The sequence below is a fragment of the Polistes dominula genome, unplaced genomic scaffold, assembly GCF_049000335.1.
Source record: "Polistes dominula isolate Pdom_NZ unplaced genomic scaffold, Pdom_raw_medaka contig_83, whole genome shotgun sequence".
Classification (NCBI taxonomy): Eukaryota; Metazoa; Arthropoda; class Insecta; order Hymenoptera; family Vespidae; genus Polistes; species Polistes dominula.
The window spans coordinates 2364455-2383644 of NW_028301032.1; the positions used below are offsets into that span (position 1 = coordinate 2364455).

The 19190-nt window shown below is 29.7% G+C and overlaps 2 protein-coding genes across 2 annotated transcripts; one reads left to right on the forward strand and one right to left on the reverse strand.

The window, feature by feature from the left end:
* The first annotated feature begins 35 nt into the window (after positions 1-35).
* LOC107072168 (cilia- and flagella-associated protein 70) lies at positions 36-7441 on the forward strand. Its single transcript, XM_089174360.1, is given in 19 exon segments — positions 36-898; positions 962-1157; positions 1240-1377; positions 1762-2127; positions 2129-2418; positions 2497-2597; positions 2691-2821; positions 2909-3060; positions 3163-3305; positions 3375-3498; positions 4202-4381; positions 4442-4624; positions 4744-4877; positions 4942-5090; positions 5672-5835; positions 6395-6541; positions 6652-6782; positions 6856-6976; positions 7061-7441. Coding segments are annotated over 19 exon segments (3066 nt in total). The 5' UTR covers positions 36-880; the 3' UTR covers positions 7259-7441.
* A 101-nt stretch (positions 7442-7542) lies between these two features.
* On the reverse strand, positions 7543-12544 carry LOC107072212 (uncharacterized). Its single transcript, XM_089174453.1, has 8 exons — positions 12286-12544; positions 11818-11892; positions 11560-11751; positions 11312-11482; positions 11090-11236; positions 10914-10998; positions 10590-10826; positions 7543-10261 (listed from the first exon to the last, which is right to left on the reverse strand). Exons 2-8 carry the CDS (start codon positions 11890-11892, stop codon positions 8682-8684), a joined length of 2487 nt encoding a protein of 828 aa, XP_089030579.1. The 5' UTR covers positions 12286-12544; the 3' UTR covers positions 7543-8681.
* Between the last annotated feature and the right edge of the window lie 6646 nt (positions 12545-19190).

Below are 19190 nucleotides of genomic sequence, written 5' to 3' on the forward strand. Positions count from 1 at the left end.
TACATCCTTTATTTTAGATCATTTGATCTATGATGATCATAATAATCTAATCTAATCGTCTAATCTAGTCGGCCAAATTTTATTGGTCATCATTTTTTTATATTTGTGTATTATATTACATTATAATACATATTTTAATATATAAAAATATATAACATATATTTAAATCTATATGCACATATATTTTTATATATTAAAATATATATAAATATAACATATATATATAGATACATATATGTATGTATTACGTATATATTCTATATCATATATGGTTTGTAAAATGAATTTTTTTATCTAAATATATGAAATAATAATATGTGAATATCTCGAGTTGTGTCTATTGTAAAATACCTATATATAATTCTTCTGTGCGTGTGTATGTCACTGAATTCCTCCTAAACAGTTGGACCGATTTTAATGAAATATTTTGTGTGTCTTCAGATGAATTCGAAAATGGTTTAGATTTACAATTTGTTCCAATTTAAATTGTTTATTTAATTAATTTTTTATTTCTAAATATTTATACAGGTTTATAGGTTGAAGTTAGTCGATATTTTTTGTTGATATTATACTTTTCGATATATTTCGTATACAGTTTCTAAAATTTTATCGATTCATGGCATCCTTGTTGAGTTTGAATTTTCCAATATCAAAAACTGATCCAACCCCATTTTTAATAATCAAACAAATGAACAAAGTTGATCAAAATGGATAAGGTAATGACAATTTTCTATTTGTATTTTTTATATATGTATATATATTAATTAATTATTTTATTTTTAAATATTAATATTAATTACAGTCAAACGATGATGAGCCATTAAATTTGACTTTAAACTTAGATGAAGATACAAATGAAAGAATTATCGAATTAACTGTAATGACATTAGAAAATATCGTAAGTTAATTTGTATAAAAATATTTCACATACATGTGTGTGTCTTAATTATATTTTTTTCAGATAAAAAATGAAGATATGTATGTAATCATTTCAATAGAACATAATTCAAATATATTAGGAGAAAGTAATCCAATTAAAATCGAAGCTGGTATCAAAGAACCAACACCAATATACGATGTTAATTTTTCAATTAAAATTCCAGTACTTTTGAACGATCGAAATAGCATTGATCTTATCGTTTCCATTCCAATTTTAAGTAAAGTTTAATTAAAATATTTTATTTTATTTATTTTGTATCGATTAAATGATTTTTTTAAATATTATTTTTCAATCTGTAGTTAATTTATCGTACGTCAAACAAGATGGAAATGTTACAACTAATGTTTTGAATACAGAAAGAAAGAAAAAGGAATTGACGAAATCATCTAAAACTGTTATTGGATTATGCAACGTCGATTTAATGCCAATTTTATTAGGTAACTTCAAATTTCTGTAAATATATTCTAACCTAAGTATATATATATATATATATAATGTTTCATGTGTAACTTGTGATACAAACCAGCATGAAATTATTATTCAACATAAATAACAACTAATAAGTTAAAAATATAAAATAAAATGTGTTCGTAACAAATTTTTATCAAATATTTATTATTAATTAATTATGCACACATTTATTATTAAATTTTATTAAATGGTATAGAAATACCAACACCATTTTTATATTTTATTGTATATTTTTTATTTCTTTTTTTTTTTGCATGTAAAACTAATTCTTGCTCGTTTATAAAATCAGTTTACAATACACCCTGTATATAAATTTGTGATTATCATCAAATTATGTAATTATTATACAGGAGAGAATTTATTTACTGAAAAATTAATATTGGAAACGATGGAATTTAAATTTGATGGTACTTCTTCGTCATGGCCTAATCTTCCATATTTAACAATCAAAGTTAAACAACAAGATGAAGAACAATTCTTTCCTTCTGATTTAAAATATAATTTTGTAAACATCACTGTAGAAAGTATTTTTCATCCACCGTCATGGTTCACTGATAATCTCGTTTACAAAGCTGGCACTATTATTTATGGTGAAGAAAACGAAGTTGGTATATTTTTATTTTTATTTAAATATATTTATGTGGGATTCGTGAAAAAAATTGGACCCTCTGGACTGACTGGGACCGGGACTCCACCACCACGGGCGACTGCTCTCTTTTAACCAATTGAGCTATCCAGGGCCCACCGACCAATCCTTTTCACGAATGCCCAATAAGTTTGGCATGGAGGCGCTCGTCCCACATTTATATAAAATAATTATTCGATCAAAGGAAACGAAAAGGATAATACACGATGGTGGTAAATTGATGAATGATCGAGATATATGTAAAACAAAATGTTGGAATTGTTTGTTTCATTTGCAAAGTCGTGCTAAATTATCAAAATATAAAATTGATTATAATTACAATGATGTAAAAAATACTCTGGATAAGGAACTTAAATTACAGGTATTTTTCATTAACGTAATTTATATCAAAGAAAATTTCTAATGTCTTTAATAATAATAATAATTGAATTATTTAAAGAACATAGTTGAGAATGATGTAACAAGAATTGAATGGAATTCTATGAGTCGTCACATTTTGTTCAAAGATTCTATTGAAAAATTACGAAATCAAATTTCAAAGTTAAAATTAATTATTTTTTCATGAATATAAGATTATAATTAATCATTTTTATAATAATAACTTTTTTTTTTATAAACAAATATACTATATAGGTATAAATGTTGGCCATTTCAATTTATGGCATCGGATGTACAAAAGTTAAATGGAAAAACAAAATCTACGAAATATTCAAATTATTATTATCAATGTTACGTTGATTTAAGCGAATTATTATTTCCTGGAAGTGAGCCTATAAACTAACAAATAAATAATTAAAATAAAACACAAGTTATTGCATGTAATATAAAACAAAAACAAATTTATATTTTAGGAAGAAAAACACGTATTGCATCGCAATTGTATACCTACAATCCCATAGAACTTATGGAAAAAACTGGATATGATAAAAATATTTTTTTAATAGATAATAATCAAACTAAAGAACCTAAAGAAAAAGATAAACGTGGAAAAACTTCGACGAAAGTGCGATCACATTTATCTTTTATCAAATTTATAACTGGTGCACCTGGAGACACCAGTGCCTATTATTATTATTAAATTTGTTAATTGTTTTGTTTTTTGTAGGATACGTCAGTAGTATCAGAAGCAGAAACATTAACGGGTGAACCAGTAATCACAAAAAACAATGAACCAGTTTTTGTAATAATCGAAATTGAATTTAATTGTCCCCTTGTTCCATGTCGATTAGCTAAAGATTTTTCTAATTTGTAAATGATAATTCTTATAATTAACTTTGTAATTTTTATCATTATTATAAATTGTTTGTTTTACTTTAGGATTGATGAATTGATAACACCGACAGATAAGAAACCATATTATCCATATTCCATAAACGTTGTTGAAGATCAATATGCAAAATGTATTGAAACATTATTTCATGTTTTAACGGAAAGTTATAGAGTATGATTATTAATAATTAATAATTAATATGAATAAATATTATTTCATTGACATTCTACGATTTTTGATAGGATTTTTGTCAAGAAACAAATAAGAAATCAATTTTATCTGATCATGAAACTAACAAAGACCAAAATTCTACATTTTGTTATGTACCGGTTAGTTATTGTTCTCTCTATCATTTTTTGTTTTCTAATAAAAATTCAAACCTAAGCAATAAAATACTAATGTCAGATTTTAGAGCACGGCATGGCTCAGTCGGCAGAGCGCTCGACTCCCACCCAAAGTTTTCGCGGGTTTGAGTCCCCGCTCTCCGACAACGAACGAGGGAGCAATGCCTGCTCGTCGTCTTGGCTTTATGTGGGCTCGTGGGCGTCAGAAATGATGTCCTTAGGACCCCACCGCCAACATTCGACTTGGTGGTCCTCGGGGGCGACCGGACTGCTGCACTTCGTACGGGGGACGGGGCTGCCCGCGGGACCGCCACAATGATAGGTTTTTCTCCGCAAGGGGCCCGGGCACGTTGGCCCAAGGACTGAGCGCCCGGATTAACAAACCCCACGAAAAAAAAAAGATATATTATAGTCCTGAATTTTTCATGCAACTTTTCTGCTACTATCATATTTTCGGTGCTGTTTAGATTGACAAAACCTGCTGAACCTCACCCTGTATATAAAAATAAGTAATTTGTTTTTGTTTCTAGGACGAGTTAACATGTTTCGTTCAATATTTATATAAAACGGGAGTTTATTTATCCATACGTAATGCATTGAAGACTAAAGTTATTTTACTTTTAGATCACAAATTTCAAATGCCATCGTATACTTTAGATTCTTGCGAAGAACAGGTAAATCATGTCAATGAGATCATTTTATCTAATCGATTTTATAATTAAACGTTCAATTTTAAATGACATTACATCATCCGTTTTTTTTTTTATTAGAATTTTATAATAACTGTATATAATTATTTGGTCGAATCAATGAGAAAAATTGTTAATGAAACGATCGTAGGAAATTATACGAAGGATTCGTCAATGATATCTGATTCAAATCGATTATATTTCTATGCTGAAGAAGCTTATGAATTAGGAAACATCGATGAAGCTAGAAAATATTATACTACTGTATATATTTTTACATACACACACACACATACCGATTATATTAAATTTTTAATCAAATTATTTTTTCTTTTTGGTTAATTTGTTGACTAAAATTTGCCATATCTTTTTTTTTTTTATAGATTATCGATCAAATGAAAAATAATTCTGACGCGTGGATCAATTATGCGATATTTTTATTAAAAATTGAAGATACAGAACGTGCCGAGGAATGTTGCCGTGAAGCTATTTGTTTGAATAATCGTCACAAAATATCGTAATTAAATCATTCGTAATTTAATCAAATTAGAAATAATTAATTAATTATTTCATTCATTTAGATTATTAGTTTATGGAGCTATTTTAATGAAAAAAAGACTTTACCGAGAAGCAGAAATATTTTTTCGAAGTATTACCAATTTTTATCCAAGATTTGTCGAAGGATGGATGATCTTACATTTATTTTACATTCGTACCGATTATTATTCAGGTATTATTTAATTAATCAAATTATCATTCCTCAATTACGTTTAAAATTAATTTTTACTTTTCAATTACAACAACAAAATAATTTAAATAACTAATTAATTATTCGTTTATTTATTATTTTATACTTACAAGGATTCTTCGATTATATTCAAAACTATTCACGGTTTTTTTACACGACGTATTTTAATTTTCAATTAAATACATTCAATTTTATTATTATTTTTTTATACTTACAAGGAACCATGTTCTTGTATATCTTATATATAAATTACGTGTCACGTTGTTTGTCTACAATGAACTCCTAAACTACTGAACCAATTTTAATCAAATTTTGCACACTTTGTGCAGTTTCATCCAACTTGAAAGATAGGATAGTTTATATCTCAATTTATAATTGCAATTGACTTAAAGACGTGTGTATTGGACTGATTGTGAGCCACAGCAACGCGTGGCGGGGCACCCCTAGTAATATTTATTTATTAATTTTTTGTTTCTTTCCCTCATACATGCATTCATACACTCACACACATATATACAATAGATTCATACTGATCTCATGTAAAAATGGTATTATTATATTAGGAATAGATGTCACGTTTCGAATAGCCAAGGAATGCATGAAAGATAAAGATCAAGATATATCAATCAATAATCAAGAACCATTTGCATGGTCAATGATTCATTGTCCACGAGATAGCATATACACGATGACAATAACGTTTTTGCTTAAATTGCATCTCTATGATGTAATTATTATTATTGTTTAATTTTATAATACTTGATTTACTTAACCCTTTGCACTCCGCACGATTCTGAACGTTGGGGGTAGCAGCTACTTCGCGCCACAGAAATGGCATATTTACAGACCCTCGTATTATTTAGTATAACTTTGAAACCAAATAACGGATTCTAATGATATTGGACTTATATTAATCCGTAGACATCAAGGAATATATTTACCTAAGGAACTTTTACCAAAAGAATGTATGTGTGTAATAGCGTTGCAATTGAAAAAAGAAAAAGAGCGCATTCTCTTAAAACACAAAACTCGTTGACATTTCTTTTATATATCTTTGTCATTTTACTTTATTTTGATTCGATGTCTTGTGCTATTTTAAGAAAAAACATCAGTGAAACATGCATGTCTCAAAAAGTTGTGCTGAAATAATTTCATTCCCCGTAATAAACTTTAATGTCTCATACGGTGAGACAGCGGAGTGCAAAGGGTTAATTAAGGTTTTTGTTTTGTTTAAAGTTCCATTCATATAAGTTGAAAAGATTTATTTTTTTTTTTTTTATAAATAGTTGGCAGGTATTGCATTAGCAGAAGAAATGTCATTAACTGGTAGATCGACGCATTTATTATATTATATGGCAGTGGAACATTATCTCTTACACAGATACGAAGATGCATTATCTCATTTAAAGGAAGCTCAATGTCAATATGGATTGGTTTGACATTGTTTTTTTTTTTATATATATATATATATATATATAATCAAATATACACGATTTGGTTTCTTAAATTAATGTTTCTTCAAATTTTTTCTTTCATTCGTTAGGATTACTCGATAAGTTGTTTAATGGGACATTGTTATTTTAAACATGGTGATTTGAAAGAAGCTATAAATTATTATGAATTTGCTAATATGGTTTTTGACAGACCAGATGATATTTATCTTATGCAATTAAGGTATCATAATAATGATATTTAAAGCAAAATTAAATGTGTAAAATGATTTTAATATGTTTTTTTTTTTTATTAGAATGGGATTGTGTTATGAAAGACAAAAGGATTATGAAAAAGCTAATAAAGTATTGTTAAATGCTTGCCAATCTTCACCAACGTCTATCAGTTGGTTTCATCTTGGAATTTCTTTTTATAAAGTTAAACAATATTTATCTTTTATTACAAGATATTTTCATTGTACTTTAATTAAATGATCTTTTGGTTTTTTTTTGTTTTTTAAGTTGAATCAATTAAAAGAAGCCGAATTAGCTTTGATAGAAGCAAACAAGATTGATAATTGCAACGCTGACATTTGGGGATATTTATGTTTGTTGAATCTTTCTCTGAAAAGATATGACGAATTTATTTTATGTTACAGACAAGCTATCAAGGTAAATATTGATAATTATAAAATATTATTAGGTAAAAAAAGAAAATAATAATAATAATATACGATACATTTTCAGTATAATCTTAAAAATAATGAATTGTTGAAAGAAATAAGAGAATTTATGAAATTGTTGAATTATGAAGTCGAAGTTTTGCAAGTTAAATAAAATGAGATGAAAGTATGAAATAGTCAAAATTACAAAAATTAGAAAGAAGAAGAAGAAGAAAAAGAAGATTTTGTTAGTATATCTTTTTAAAATTAATGATTCAGGATGAAAGGAAATGCATTCTTTTTCCAATGTTTAAAGGGCATAATAAATGTAGAGTTAAGATATTTAATCTGTGTTATATATATTTAAAAGCTTCTAAGAAAAACTTAAAGTTTATATATATATATATTTTTTTTTTGAACATAAACCTCTTGGTAATAAAAACAAATAATAAATTGGAAAAAAAATAAAAAATAAAGTAAAATAAATACAAATAAACTATAAAATAATATAACAATTAATTACTATAGGAAATAATAATAATAATAATAATAAATGAATAATAATAGTTTGGCATCGATATTAATCCGAATTATAATAGAAACCTTTCTTTTTTTTTTTTTTGAGATATTAATCTCAGTTTATAATAGGATTGACTTAGTAATTTTTTTTTTCCTTTTAATTTGCTGATTGTAAAAGCGAATTATAAAAATATTTTTCGATCATCTAATGAGATACATAAAAATACTATCATTTTTTTTTTCCTGATTCGACGTAAAATCAGCAAGTCAAATTTATAAGAAAAAAAAAGAAAAAAAAAACACAACGAAAATAAATCACATTGCACATTGCAAAAAAATAATAATAATAAACTTGATAACATAACAATAATTATATAAATAGAATATAAATAACATATAAATGTCGTAACGCAATTTTAAATGAATACAAGCGAATTTTTGCATATAAACATTTGCAAACATATAATAAACATATATCAAATTAATTAATAATTTAAATATGTTTCTATTGTTTAAGAGACGTTTTGTAAAATAAATGTTTGCTTAAAGCATTCACATTAATGTCAAAATTAATAAAAAATCGTTTAATTCTTGCGTCACTAGGAAAAAGATTATTAACATAATCACAAATTATAGTAAAAAAAAAAAAACTCTTCACGTTTTAACTATTATTTATATATATGTATATATAAATAATCGAAATAACATTTAAAAATATAATTTGTGCAGCAGCTAAATTTCTTTTCATTTCGTATTATTATATTCATATAATTTCAATGCAATTGCATTTTTGTATTTCTTTTTTTTTCTTTCTTTTCTTTTGTTTTTTTTTGTTAATTTTTTTTGTTTTTGTTTTCTTTTCTTACGATTTTAATAGTAGATATTATATTTACTTATTTTTTATGTTGACAATATTTAGTAGATAATTTTTTTTTTAATTATTTTCATATATCCAGTTTGACTTAATTTTCAGAATTAGCTTGTGTAACAACAACATCACTTTCAGTGCGATTTTCTACTACAACTGACTCAAACTCAGTTTGACATTGCAATTCTTTTTTTTCAACTATTATTTCCTCAGACTTTACATCTTTATCTTGTTCTATGTCAGCTGAATTGGACGATACTTTATTAATGCAAATTGACGAACTATCTTCAATATTTTCAATAGTAGTTTGATCATTTATATTATTTACGAGTAATTCACTTTTTTCAATGGGAACTTCATTATTCTCTTCAAGAGCCATCACAGATTTGTCAATAGGAGGATGCAATGCTTCTTTAGAACAAGTTTCTATCATAATCTCAGATACTTTATCACTACTATTCATTGCAACAATATCATTTTGGTCATTATTTTGATCTGAATCATTTTTACCAGATGATTCTTTAGATATTTCATTATTTGTCATTTTAGACACGTTATCTTGAATCAATTCATCTGTTTTTTTATCTTCTAGTTCAGAGATACACTGTAATATACTCGTAGTATTATTGTCAGTATTACAACTATCCTCAGTTGTATTATTTATAATCGTAGTCAAATTATCTATTTCTTTATTTTCATCTTGCGTCTCTTGCGTATCTTGCGTTTCCAATTGAACGACAATATTATCTTCGATCGTTTCTTCGAATTTATCTTCCGAAATATTAAGATTATGTTGAACGATTTCAGAAACAACGTTTACATCATCATCATCCTGATTAGTTTCAGAAACAACGTTTATATCATCATCATCCTGATTAGTTTCAGAAACTACGTTTATATCATCCTGGATGGTTTCAAAAACAACGTTTACATCATCATCATCCTGATTAGTTTCAGAAACTACGTTTATACCATCCTGGATGGTTTCAGAAATGACGTTTACATCATCTTCATTTGATTCAATATTTTCATTAATCATTTCTTCTTCAGAAGGTGAACATTCAGAATGTTGTAAAATAATTTCATTATTTTTTTCTTCAATGTCACTCTTCGATTCATTTTCAACAATACACTCGTCATCTTTCATTTCATTTGGAGATTCTATATCGATTTTATCTGATTCAATAGAAACGTCATTATCATTTGAAACTACTTCATTTTTCTCATCTTTAATTGTGTTGTTGTCATTCGTTACATCAGCAGAATCATTTTTCAATATTTTAATATTTTTATGTAACGTTCTTGGTGATTTAGATGGATAATGAAACTTTTGTGAATCTTTGTATTCTTTCCGTACAAAATTAGATTGCGATCCATTTTCATAATGTTTAGATGAATTAGCAAATGATGTTTCCTTCCTAAATTCTTTTCTCTGTGTAAATGGAGATTTAGCACCATTCTCTTTCTTCTTTTGAGATTGAGGCCTCCTTAAGCTAACAGTCCTTTGCACATTATTATAATGATTACCTTTAGTTTTATCTTCAAACGATTTTTGTCGAGAAAATGGCCCATTTTCGTATATATTTGTATCAATGTCAGAATGACTACTGTAAGTAACACGAGTTCTTTGTCGAGGACCTACTCTTCCTGTACCGGCTATACTTGGTGAATTGACTATAAGTTTAAAATGAAATCAAAAATTAAAACAAGTGAAATAATTTCAGTTCTATACATATGAAAGACAGTTCATATTAACACTTAGCCGACCGATCGGGGAGATCTCCCCGTTTCAATGTAGAGAATAGATTCAAATAGATGAAAAGGGTCAATCGTGCAGACCAATATATGTCTTATTATAATATTCTTTGAAAAACCACGAAATGGACAAAAAAAGCAGTGCTTTACATTTTAAATGTTGCTCTTACAGTTCGCTGCGGTGCGCGTGGTCGACTAAATGTTAAAACAACAAATGTACAGTATTTAATAACATTAAATTAAATACCTTTAACACTCAAAACAGGACCCTTTGTCAAATTGCTTTGGTTTAATGTTACCTTAATGCTTTTATCAGTAGCAACAACAGTTCGTTCATCAAGAGAAACTGACGTGGAAGACGTATCAAGATTAGGCATATCATATGCATTCATATGAGAGTAATCATAATTATTATGATAATTTCTAGGAGATCCTCGATGAGATTTATGATAACCACCACGATTATGACTTACATATCCGCTACCTGATCAACAAACAAAATATCTGTTACTATTACTTTTCAAAATTAAAAAAAAAGAGATTAATTATTATTTCAAACATTATATTTTACCATCGGAGTATCTCCCATCTTTCTTTGAATAATCTCCTAAAGTAGCTTTACCATCTCCTTTTGAAATCTCATTTACTAAATGGGCCTGTTAATAAACATGAAATTTGTTCAATTAGTAACTGACCAAGTCTAAATACTTTTGTTTGTTTTTTTTTTTTAAATTAATAACAAATTACTTTATCATTATCCCATTCTCTGCGCCAGTTGCCTTCAGCAGTTTTTTGTCTACTAATGCGATCTTCATCGATGCGATTTCTTTCCTTCCGCCATGCTTCATACTCAGGTTTATGTTCATCTCTATGTGTTCCATGATATGTTCTACCCTGTGGACATATGATATGAAACTACGTGTAATAAATATTATTTATACATAAACATTAAGAAATAATTACAATTACTTTTTGTTGCTGGCCTTCTTTTCCCATTCCTCTTTTTTTAAAATTACCCCGAGTAGATCTACTGTGATTTTTATTTCCAGTATTGTCTCTTTGATTATTCGGTGTACTGTATTCTTCTCGTTCAGCATCAGCAAGGAAATTATATTTAGGATCAGGAGGTGGTCCTTCACCCTATTATTTCAATACGAATACATAAAATATACACATTGACCTAATCAATTATACAAAATGATCAAAATAAGACATACTTTTCTTCTATCATTAGGATGATGCTGTTGAACATGTTCGGATTGTTCCTTAGTAGCAGATTTTTGTTTATGGTTAGTTTTAGGTGGATTTGAATATTCCGGTGGTTCTTTTCTTTCTGGCCAAACTGTTGATGGTACCATTTGTACCAAAGCATTTGACTTAGCTGCATTCTTTTTATCTTCTTCTACTTCCTTTTAACATTAAATGTTAATTATACATTATTTGTACATATTAACAAAATATGTTGTAAAACTTACTTCGTGTCTTCTTTTTATTTCTTCATTTTGTTGTCGAATTTTACTAATTCTTTCTTCAAGTTCGCTAAATGCCATCTGCCATTAAATAATAATTAACTTTAATGATCATATCTTAATATTTTATATATATTTTTACTATTTCCAATTTGATTTGAGTAACAATTATTAAATGTACTCTTTGTAGTTTTTATTTTCAATATTTATGTACATTTATCATGTCTTTGATAATATTGTATATATATATATATATATATACATACATATATATGTGTAGGATTAATATTTTAAATTTAGACCATAGCTGTGGGTGCTTATACGAATTGAATTATTGAAACAGAACTTTTGGAAAAGTATGGTACACCATGTTTAGAAAACAATTAGAATGGAATGTCTCAATTGTAAATTCCTTGTCTTAAATAGACATTGGAGAATGTCTGACTTGAAATTAACTTATAATATTCTGCTTACCTTTTACGGATGAAAATATTCGGAATTACGCACTTGCTCAAATGAAATATCAGTCACGAAAAATATAAATGACTATGTTAAGAAGTAAATGGGTACAACCTGTAGAATGCAAATAGGTGAAACTAATATGACTGAATGAAAAAACAAGTGGAACCAAAGTAACGTAAGGTATCCACTTTGGGTGTAACGGGGTAGAATCAGATAGAACGGGATTTGCTTCAAATAGAAATATTACTGAGAGTGTCAAGCGTTGAATATTTTTCATCGGAAAACCTGCAATGCGATGCTAATACCATCTTGCGGTGAAAGTTATTTACTAATACATTTATCTTTTATATAGAATTTTTTTATTATAAATTTATTACTTTTCTTTTTTCTTCATTTTTACATCCATAAAATGTATTAATTGTAACGAGATGTAAAATAATTGAAAATAATGTAATAAATTATTTATTGAAATATTTTACGATAGTAATTTTTTTCTTTTTTTTTTTAATAAACCGCGGTTAAACGTTCAGAAATGTAGCGAAAAAATGTGAAGAACGAAAAACAATTGATCAAAAAATAAAAGAAGAAATAAAATTAATTAAAAAGAAACAAATGAGTGTTATCAAAGAATACAGAAGGTACATTGAAGCTCAAAAGTTCACATTTCGGCTTTAGTTAGCCCTGGAATCACCAGGGGACGATAGTAGTTGCGTAACCCGATGACGGTACAATACTATCGAAGAATACTGTATTCTAAAATAAAATACAGTATTTACAGTATTATATAGAATATATAATATAGTAATATATAGAATACTATATTCTATTTTAAAATACAGTATTCTTCGATAGTATTGTACCTTCATCCGTTTAAGTACTAACTATCGTCGACTGGTGGTCTCGGTACTAACTACGATTATTCTGGTTACACGAAAAGCATACTTGTGAGTTTCAATGTACTTCTGTATTTTTTGAATATATATATATTAAGAATCATTGATAAAGAACTTTATCGGTCAAAGTTGAAAAGTTATCGACAGGTAAGTGTCTGCGTCGGTAGTTATCGACTGTTATTATCAACGGATATCGTCGATACAAACGTACAAATTCATTGATAGATCAGTCTACGACGAATCACGTTGGCCCTTAGACGTCACGGTAACGCGCGCAAGTAAAATTAAAACGGGATATAAAAATAAAGGGATCGTTCAAGAGATGTATTATGAATAAATTAACCCTTTCAAAAAAAAAAAAGAAAAAAAACCAGAAACTATAGTTTTTGCAAAACAATTTCATTTGTGTACTAAAGGAATATAATATTACAGTACTTTCGAGTCGTCCATGATCGAGAAGAAAATAAAAATACATTTTCAGTAAGTTTTCTTTTTTTTTCAATTTTTAATCAACTTAACTACTTTCCATTTTTTACGTAAAAGTATTTATGGATTAAATGCTTGTTATTATATATTTTTTTAAAAGTAATCCAAGTACTCACACGGAATAAGAGTGAATTTCGGTAGTTGAGTAATGCGAATGTATTTGAACGATTTAAGCGGAATGCTTTGATTCTCGTTCATAGAGAGAGAGAGAAATCGTGGACAAACATGGATATGCAGGGTCTATGTTTGTGTGCGGGTGAGGTTCGGTCCAGAACACTACAATGGTACACGAGGTAATAGTACACAAGGTGATGGTACATAAGCCGATAGCACGCAAGTCAATAGTGCACTGTTACGTCAGTAATGTTGGCTTACGTTCTTGTTCACGTTCGACTAGACAAAACAAATCATTTTATTCATCTTTTTTTATTCCGTGATAGCAGCTTCTTTTTTATTTACATTATTATTATTATTATTAATTGGACTTATAGGAACTGGGTTCCCACTCATGAGCGCGGACCCCGTCCATTTGCGGTCTTCGTAACCCATTTCTTTAAGATCCCGAAACAATATTGTCCTCCCATCTATCCAGTGGTATATTTCCTGTTGGTATACCGATCAGTATTTTATGCACCTTTCGATCCACCCCCATGCACGCCACGTGACCTGCCCATCTTAATCGGCGCGATTTTACGACATTAATGATGTCCGGTTTTGTTGTACAGTCAAGTGTACTTCAACTATGGGGTTTTCTCCAATTTGGCCGTTTCCTCATCACGTTTTGCACCCGAAGATTTTATGAACAACTTTATTTTCGAAAAGCTTCAATTTCTTTATTTTACTTTAAAGATTAAACCTAGGCCTTTCAAGTGGACTTAATCTGTTAAATTTGATAAATTTAACATCTTACCGATGTCACGTGTTGTTATTTGCCGGTTTGCATTAACTAATGCCTTTATTGTATCAGAAAAAACAAAATTACTTTCTGAACAACCCAATATAATACGATTCGTTAATATTTTTTCTTTATCAGTTCATCCTATCATTATTATTTTACATATTCATATACACACATATATATGTATAAATATATATATATTTTTTTGGAATCTCGTTAAAAGGGTGAACAACAGGTGGTCGTTGACGCCGTCTCTAATTTCTATTTGGGTACGTATATATATATATATATATATATATATATACAGGTGTCGTTCATGATGTAATTATAAATTCACGTATGTAATTCATTTGATTTAACGTATATATGTATATACGATTAAGTTTAATTCTGATAAATTTCATTTCATTCGTAATTCCACGTTTATTTCATTCTCTATGTGCTCATACGTTACAGTTAAAATGTTTCGTTCAATTAATTCACGATAAATCTTAAGTTTTATACGAAATAACTAAGGGGCTTTTCAGGTAATCCATATAAAATGAATTTGATTATATATTTACAGTTAAACAAAATATGAATTTTCAGAAGAGAAGTATCAATTTGATTGTTGTCTTTAAAGTTTGCTTTTTTGTTTACAATAATCTTCATAAGTTATTTGTTCTTATTTATTTTTATATTCTGAATACTAATATTCTATTATACTTATGCAATTTAATTTACAGATACAGATACAATTTTAATTTCATATTATAATTAAACTTTAGTGAATTCTTTTATTATTTATTTAAAATATGCAATACTGCTTTTTGTTTTCTTTTTTTTTTTTCATACTTTAACACGTCAATATATAATATTAGTTATTTCATGAATTAACGTATTGAACGTTTTAACAGTAACATATGTATTTCATTTCTCTTTTCTTTCGGGTTTTTTCTTTTCTGACCAACAACTGGACGTTTTCGAAGGCAATGCTCTTGTCGAAGAGTTATGAGCAAACTATAGTTACACACAAAAACACACACACATATATATACATATACAGTGTACGTAGGTATGTATGTACAACACGACGGGTTAAACAATTTTAGGTATCCTAACATCTCTTTCTCTCTTTAGAAAGCATAGATGGGTGGTGGTGGTGGTGGTGATGGTGGTACGGGTCAGAAAGCAGTTGTTGAAGGGCCAGGGCTTTTCGTATTCGGACCATTAGTCCAGTACGGCAATTCGTCAAATCGGGAGAAATGTAGTATCAATAACGTCCCGCAGCTGCTGCCACCGAAGCATGCATTTCCCTGACGCGCAAATTGCGCGCGCGAGCAAGCTAGCGAACGAACGAGCCCTTTTCGAACAGGGGGATGAAGGGGCGAGAGGATGGAGGCCCACCAGCGACAATCGTTTTCGATTTTCCGGCTTTAACCTCTCCTCCACCTCTCCTCCACCTCTAATTCTCTTCTCTCTCTCTCTCTCTCTCTCTCTCTCTCTCTTCCTTTATACCATCATCTCTGTCAACATCTTTCTTTTTAGTAGGGTTTTTATTTATGATTTGTTGATGAATTTTTGTTCTACCTGATTTTTCCAATATATAATTTGTTATAAGACCAAAGAAATAAAGGGGAAGGGATGATAGTTTGTTGTATCAAATTTGTACCATATGATTTTCCAATATAATAAACAAAAGAAACAAGGGTAGTTTGACTTATTTTCTCCCAAGTCTTTAAGTGTCGTTAAGCTCACTTGTTCGCGTGTGTTTTTTTTTTATGTCACCATTTTATTTTCCGCGGTTTATTCTACGTTGCTCAGAAAATCGTGTTAGACGGAAGTCCGAGTTCTTCCGATGTGTGATGTTTGCGGATAAATCCTCGTGGTTTACCGAAGGGAGAGAATTGTAGAGGGAGGTGGGTGAGGTTGAGTTGAGGGTGGAGATGGGTGAAAAAGGCCAGCCTTTTCCCTCTCTCTCTCTCTTTCTTTCTCTTTCTTTTCTAAGCTTCCAGTTGGACGATTATTTGTTCGTTCTCTCATTCTTCGTCCTTTCACGTAAACTTTCTCTCTCTCTCTCTCTCTTTTCTTCTTCTTCCCTCTTCACAGCAGCATCCTCGCTAAATAATAAATACGAGAGGGTTCTACGGGAATACCCCGAGGGTGCCATTAGCGGGGTACAGGGCCGTACGCGGTGGCGCCCGCGCCTGCCCTCGGACCACCCTCCTGGTCTCGCACCCTTCAAAACCTACCCTCCACCTCCACCTTCTTCTTCTTCTTCTTCTTCTTCTTCTTCTTTGCCTTCGTCCGACGATCCGAAACGCGAGAGGTCTAATACACTTAGGATAGAGAAAAATAAAGATAGATAGAAAGAATGCGAAATAATGCGCGTGCAGAGAGAGAGAGAGAGAGAGAGAGAGAGAGAGAGAGACAGATATAGTCGCGTGAAAAAGGAACATAAAAAAAAGGGAAGCTCCGATCGTTTTATGGAGACGACCTCTTTTCCTTCCTTTTCTCCTTTCTCTCTTTCTCTCTTAAACCCTCCCTTCTCTGCTATTCTTTAACTTCTTCCTTCCCCCACCCTTCCCTTTTCTTCCCTTTCCCTTTTGTCCCTTTTTTTTTTCCTTTTACTTTTAACTTTTTCTTTTTTCAAACTTACTTTTTAGGCAAAAGACTCGACATTCCAATCGATGACTGCCTTTCATTCAAATTCTCCCACGAAAAAAAGATGCTAGATGGGTTGTTAGATAGGGGGTGGAAATGGAAAGAGGGGAGTGAGGGTTGGGGGTGGAGATCGTTTCGCTTTTTAATAACGAAGCCGGGGTGAGGAGAGTTTGTTTGCTTGGTCTCTCGTTAAAAGTCGCGTCTTAAGAGTTTCGTCCTAGGCATTTGTGCGAACTGGTTTCGATTTATCGAATCTAACGTGTCCAACCTAACGATTCTCGGCCCTAAACCCTCTCCACGATTTTTTTTCTTTCTCTCTCTCTCTCTCTCTCTCTTTCTTTCGTTTTGTTCTCCTTCTGTTTCTATCTCGTTGAAAACTTTTAATCAGAGACGTCCTGGTCGTCCGATGTTTCCTCAATTTTTCCTTCATTTATTTTAAGGTTTATACTCATATACTATTGTTTTCATTTGTTTAGAATATTTTTCAATATTTTATATCACGATTAGTATATTGTTTTTATAAATAAATAATTAATTTTTATCAATATTTTGTAATAGTTTAATGGTCATTTGTAATTAGGATGGGATTGTTTTAAGTATATTGGTATACTTTTGTAAGATTTATAATAAAAATATAATTTTGCATTTTCAAGATTGTACATTGATACAAAAATGAAGTATTAATATTTTATTATAAATCTATATACATAAAAATGTAGATTTCGTTTGTTCCTAACCTCTAATCTCTAAACAATACTTTCCTGATTGTTTTTAAATCTTTACACAATGTTGCATTCGCATACAGCTAGCTTTTTATTACATTAATTTATTTATAAAATAATCAATTAATTTAAAAAATAAAGAAACAGATACACAGGTAAGTCTAGCACCATCTGTTGGTCATAGATTTCGATGTGTGCGCAAAACATTTGAACATAACCTAATCTTTATACCATATTTTTGTTCACATTAGCCACAGTAATAATAATATATAATTATAATAACAAATAATAATAATAATAATAGATTTATAATGAAAAAATAATTTGAAAATTATTCAAGCAAATAAATATAATCCATTTGAGGGATTTTCTTCTTGTTATTTCTTTCGTTTCTTAAGAATTGAGTCTGTTCACATGCGAGTTTCTGAACCGTAAGATAAATACGTACATACTACACACATATATATATATATATATAATACAGATAGGGGTAGGGGGTAGGAAAGAAACACAGAAACGATTTCGTTCGCTTACGCCGAAAAAAAGCTCGACAACCCAGACATAACCCCGTAGTAGGATCTAATAGGCCGAGCTGGCCGGCTGGAAAACGTTGACCACTGCCTTTAGCCGATCAAACGGTTAATCGAGGCCATTCCGTGGCTCAGTGGTTCTCATACTTAAACCCTTATCAAATTTTAGTAATATATTATATACCCTATCTCTCAAAAATCTCCCTCCCATCATCTTATAATCAATTTCCATTGATTTATAATCTTATAAGATTAAACAAAAAGAAAAAACACAATAAGTCAGGAATCAAAAAAATCACTCGACCCTTCAAGAAAAAAAAAACCAAAACCAAAAAAGAAGGAAATCAATCGGTACGGTCATTTCATCTTCTCCGTTTTCCCATACGTCGTTTTTTCAAGGTATCAAGTGAATCAATTTTTTACGTGGTGATCTAAAAGTGACGGTGGGGATCCTGGTTATTGGGAAAGGGAGGAGTGGGGAAATGCATTCCGCAATGGAATAGAAGGAACCCGACGCATCTCGGATAAAGGGCGAGCACGAGGAGAAGAAAATACCTATGGTACAGTTGAAAGAGTCCTGTGGTTCGTAACTCAACCCAACCCCTGATATATACACATCTAAAGATACACGTATACTACATCCACATGGATATATAGGAAAGAGAGAGAGAGAAATAGGGAGAGAGAGAGAGAGTAGGGTAAGTATCAATAATTGAGCACCATAAGGGGGGTGGTGGGTTCCTCC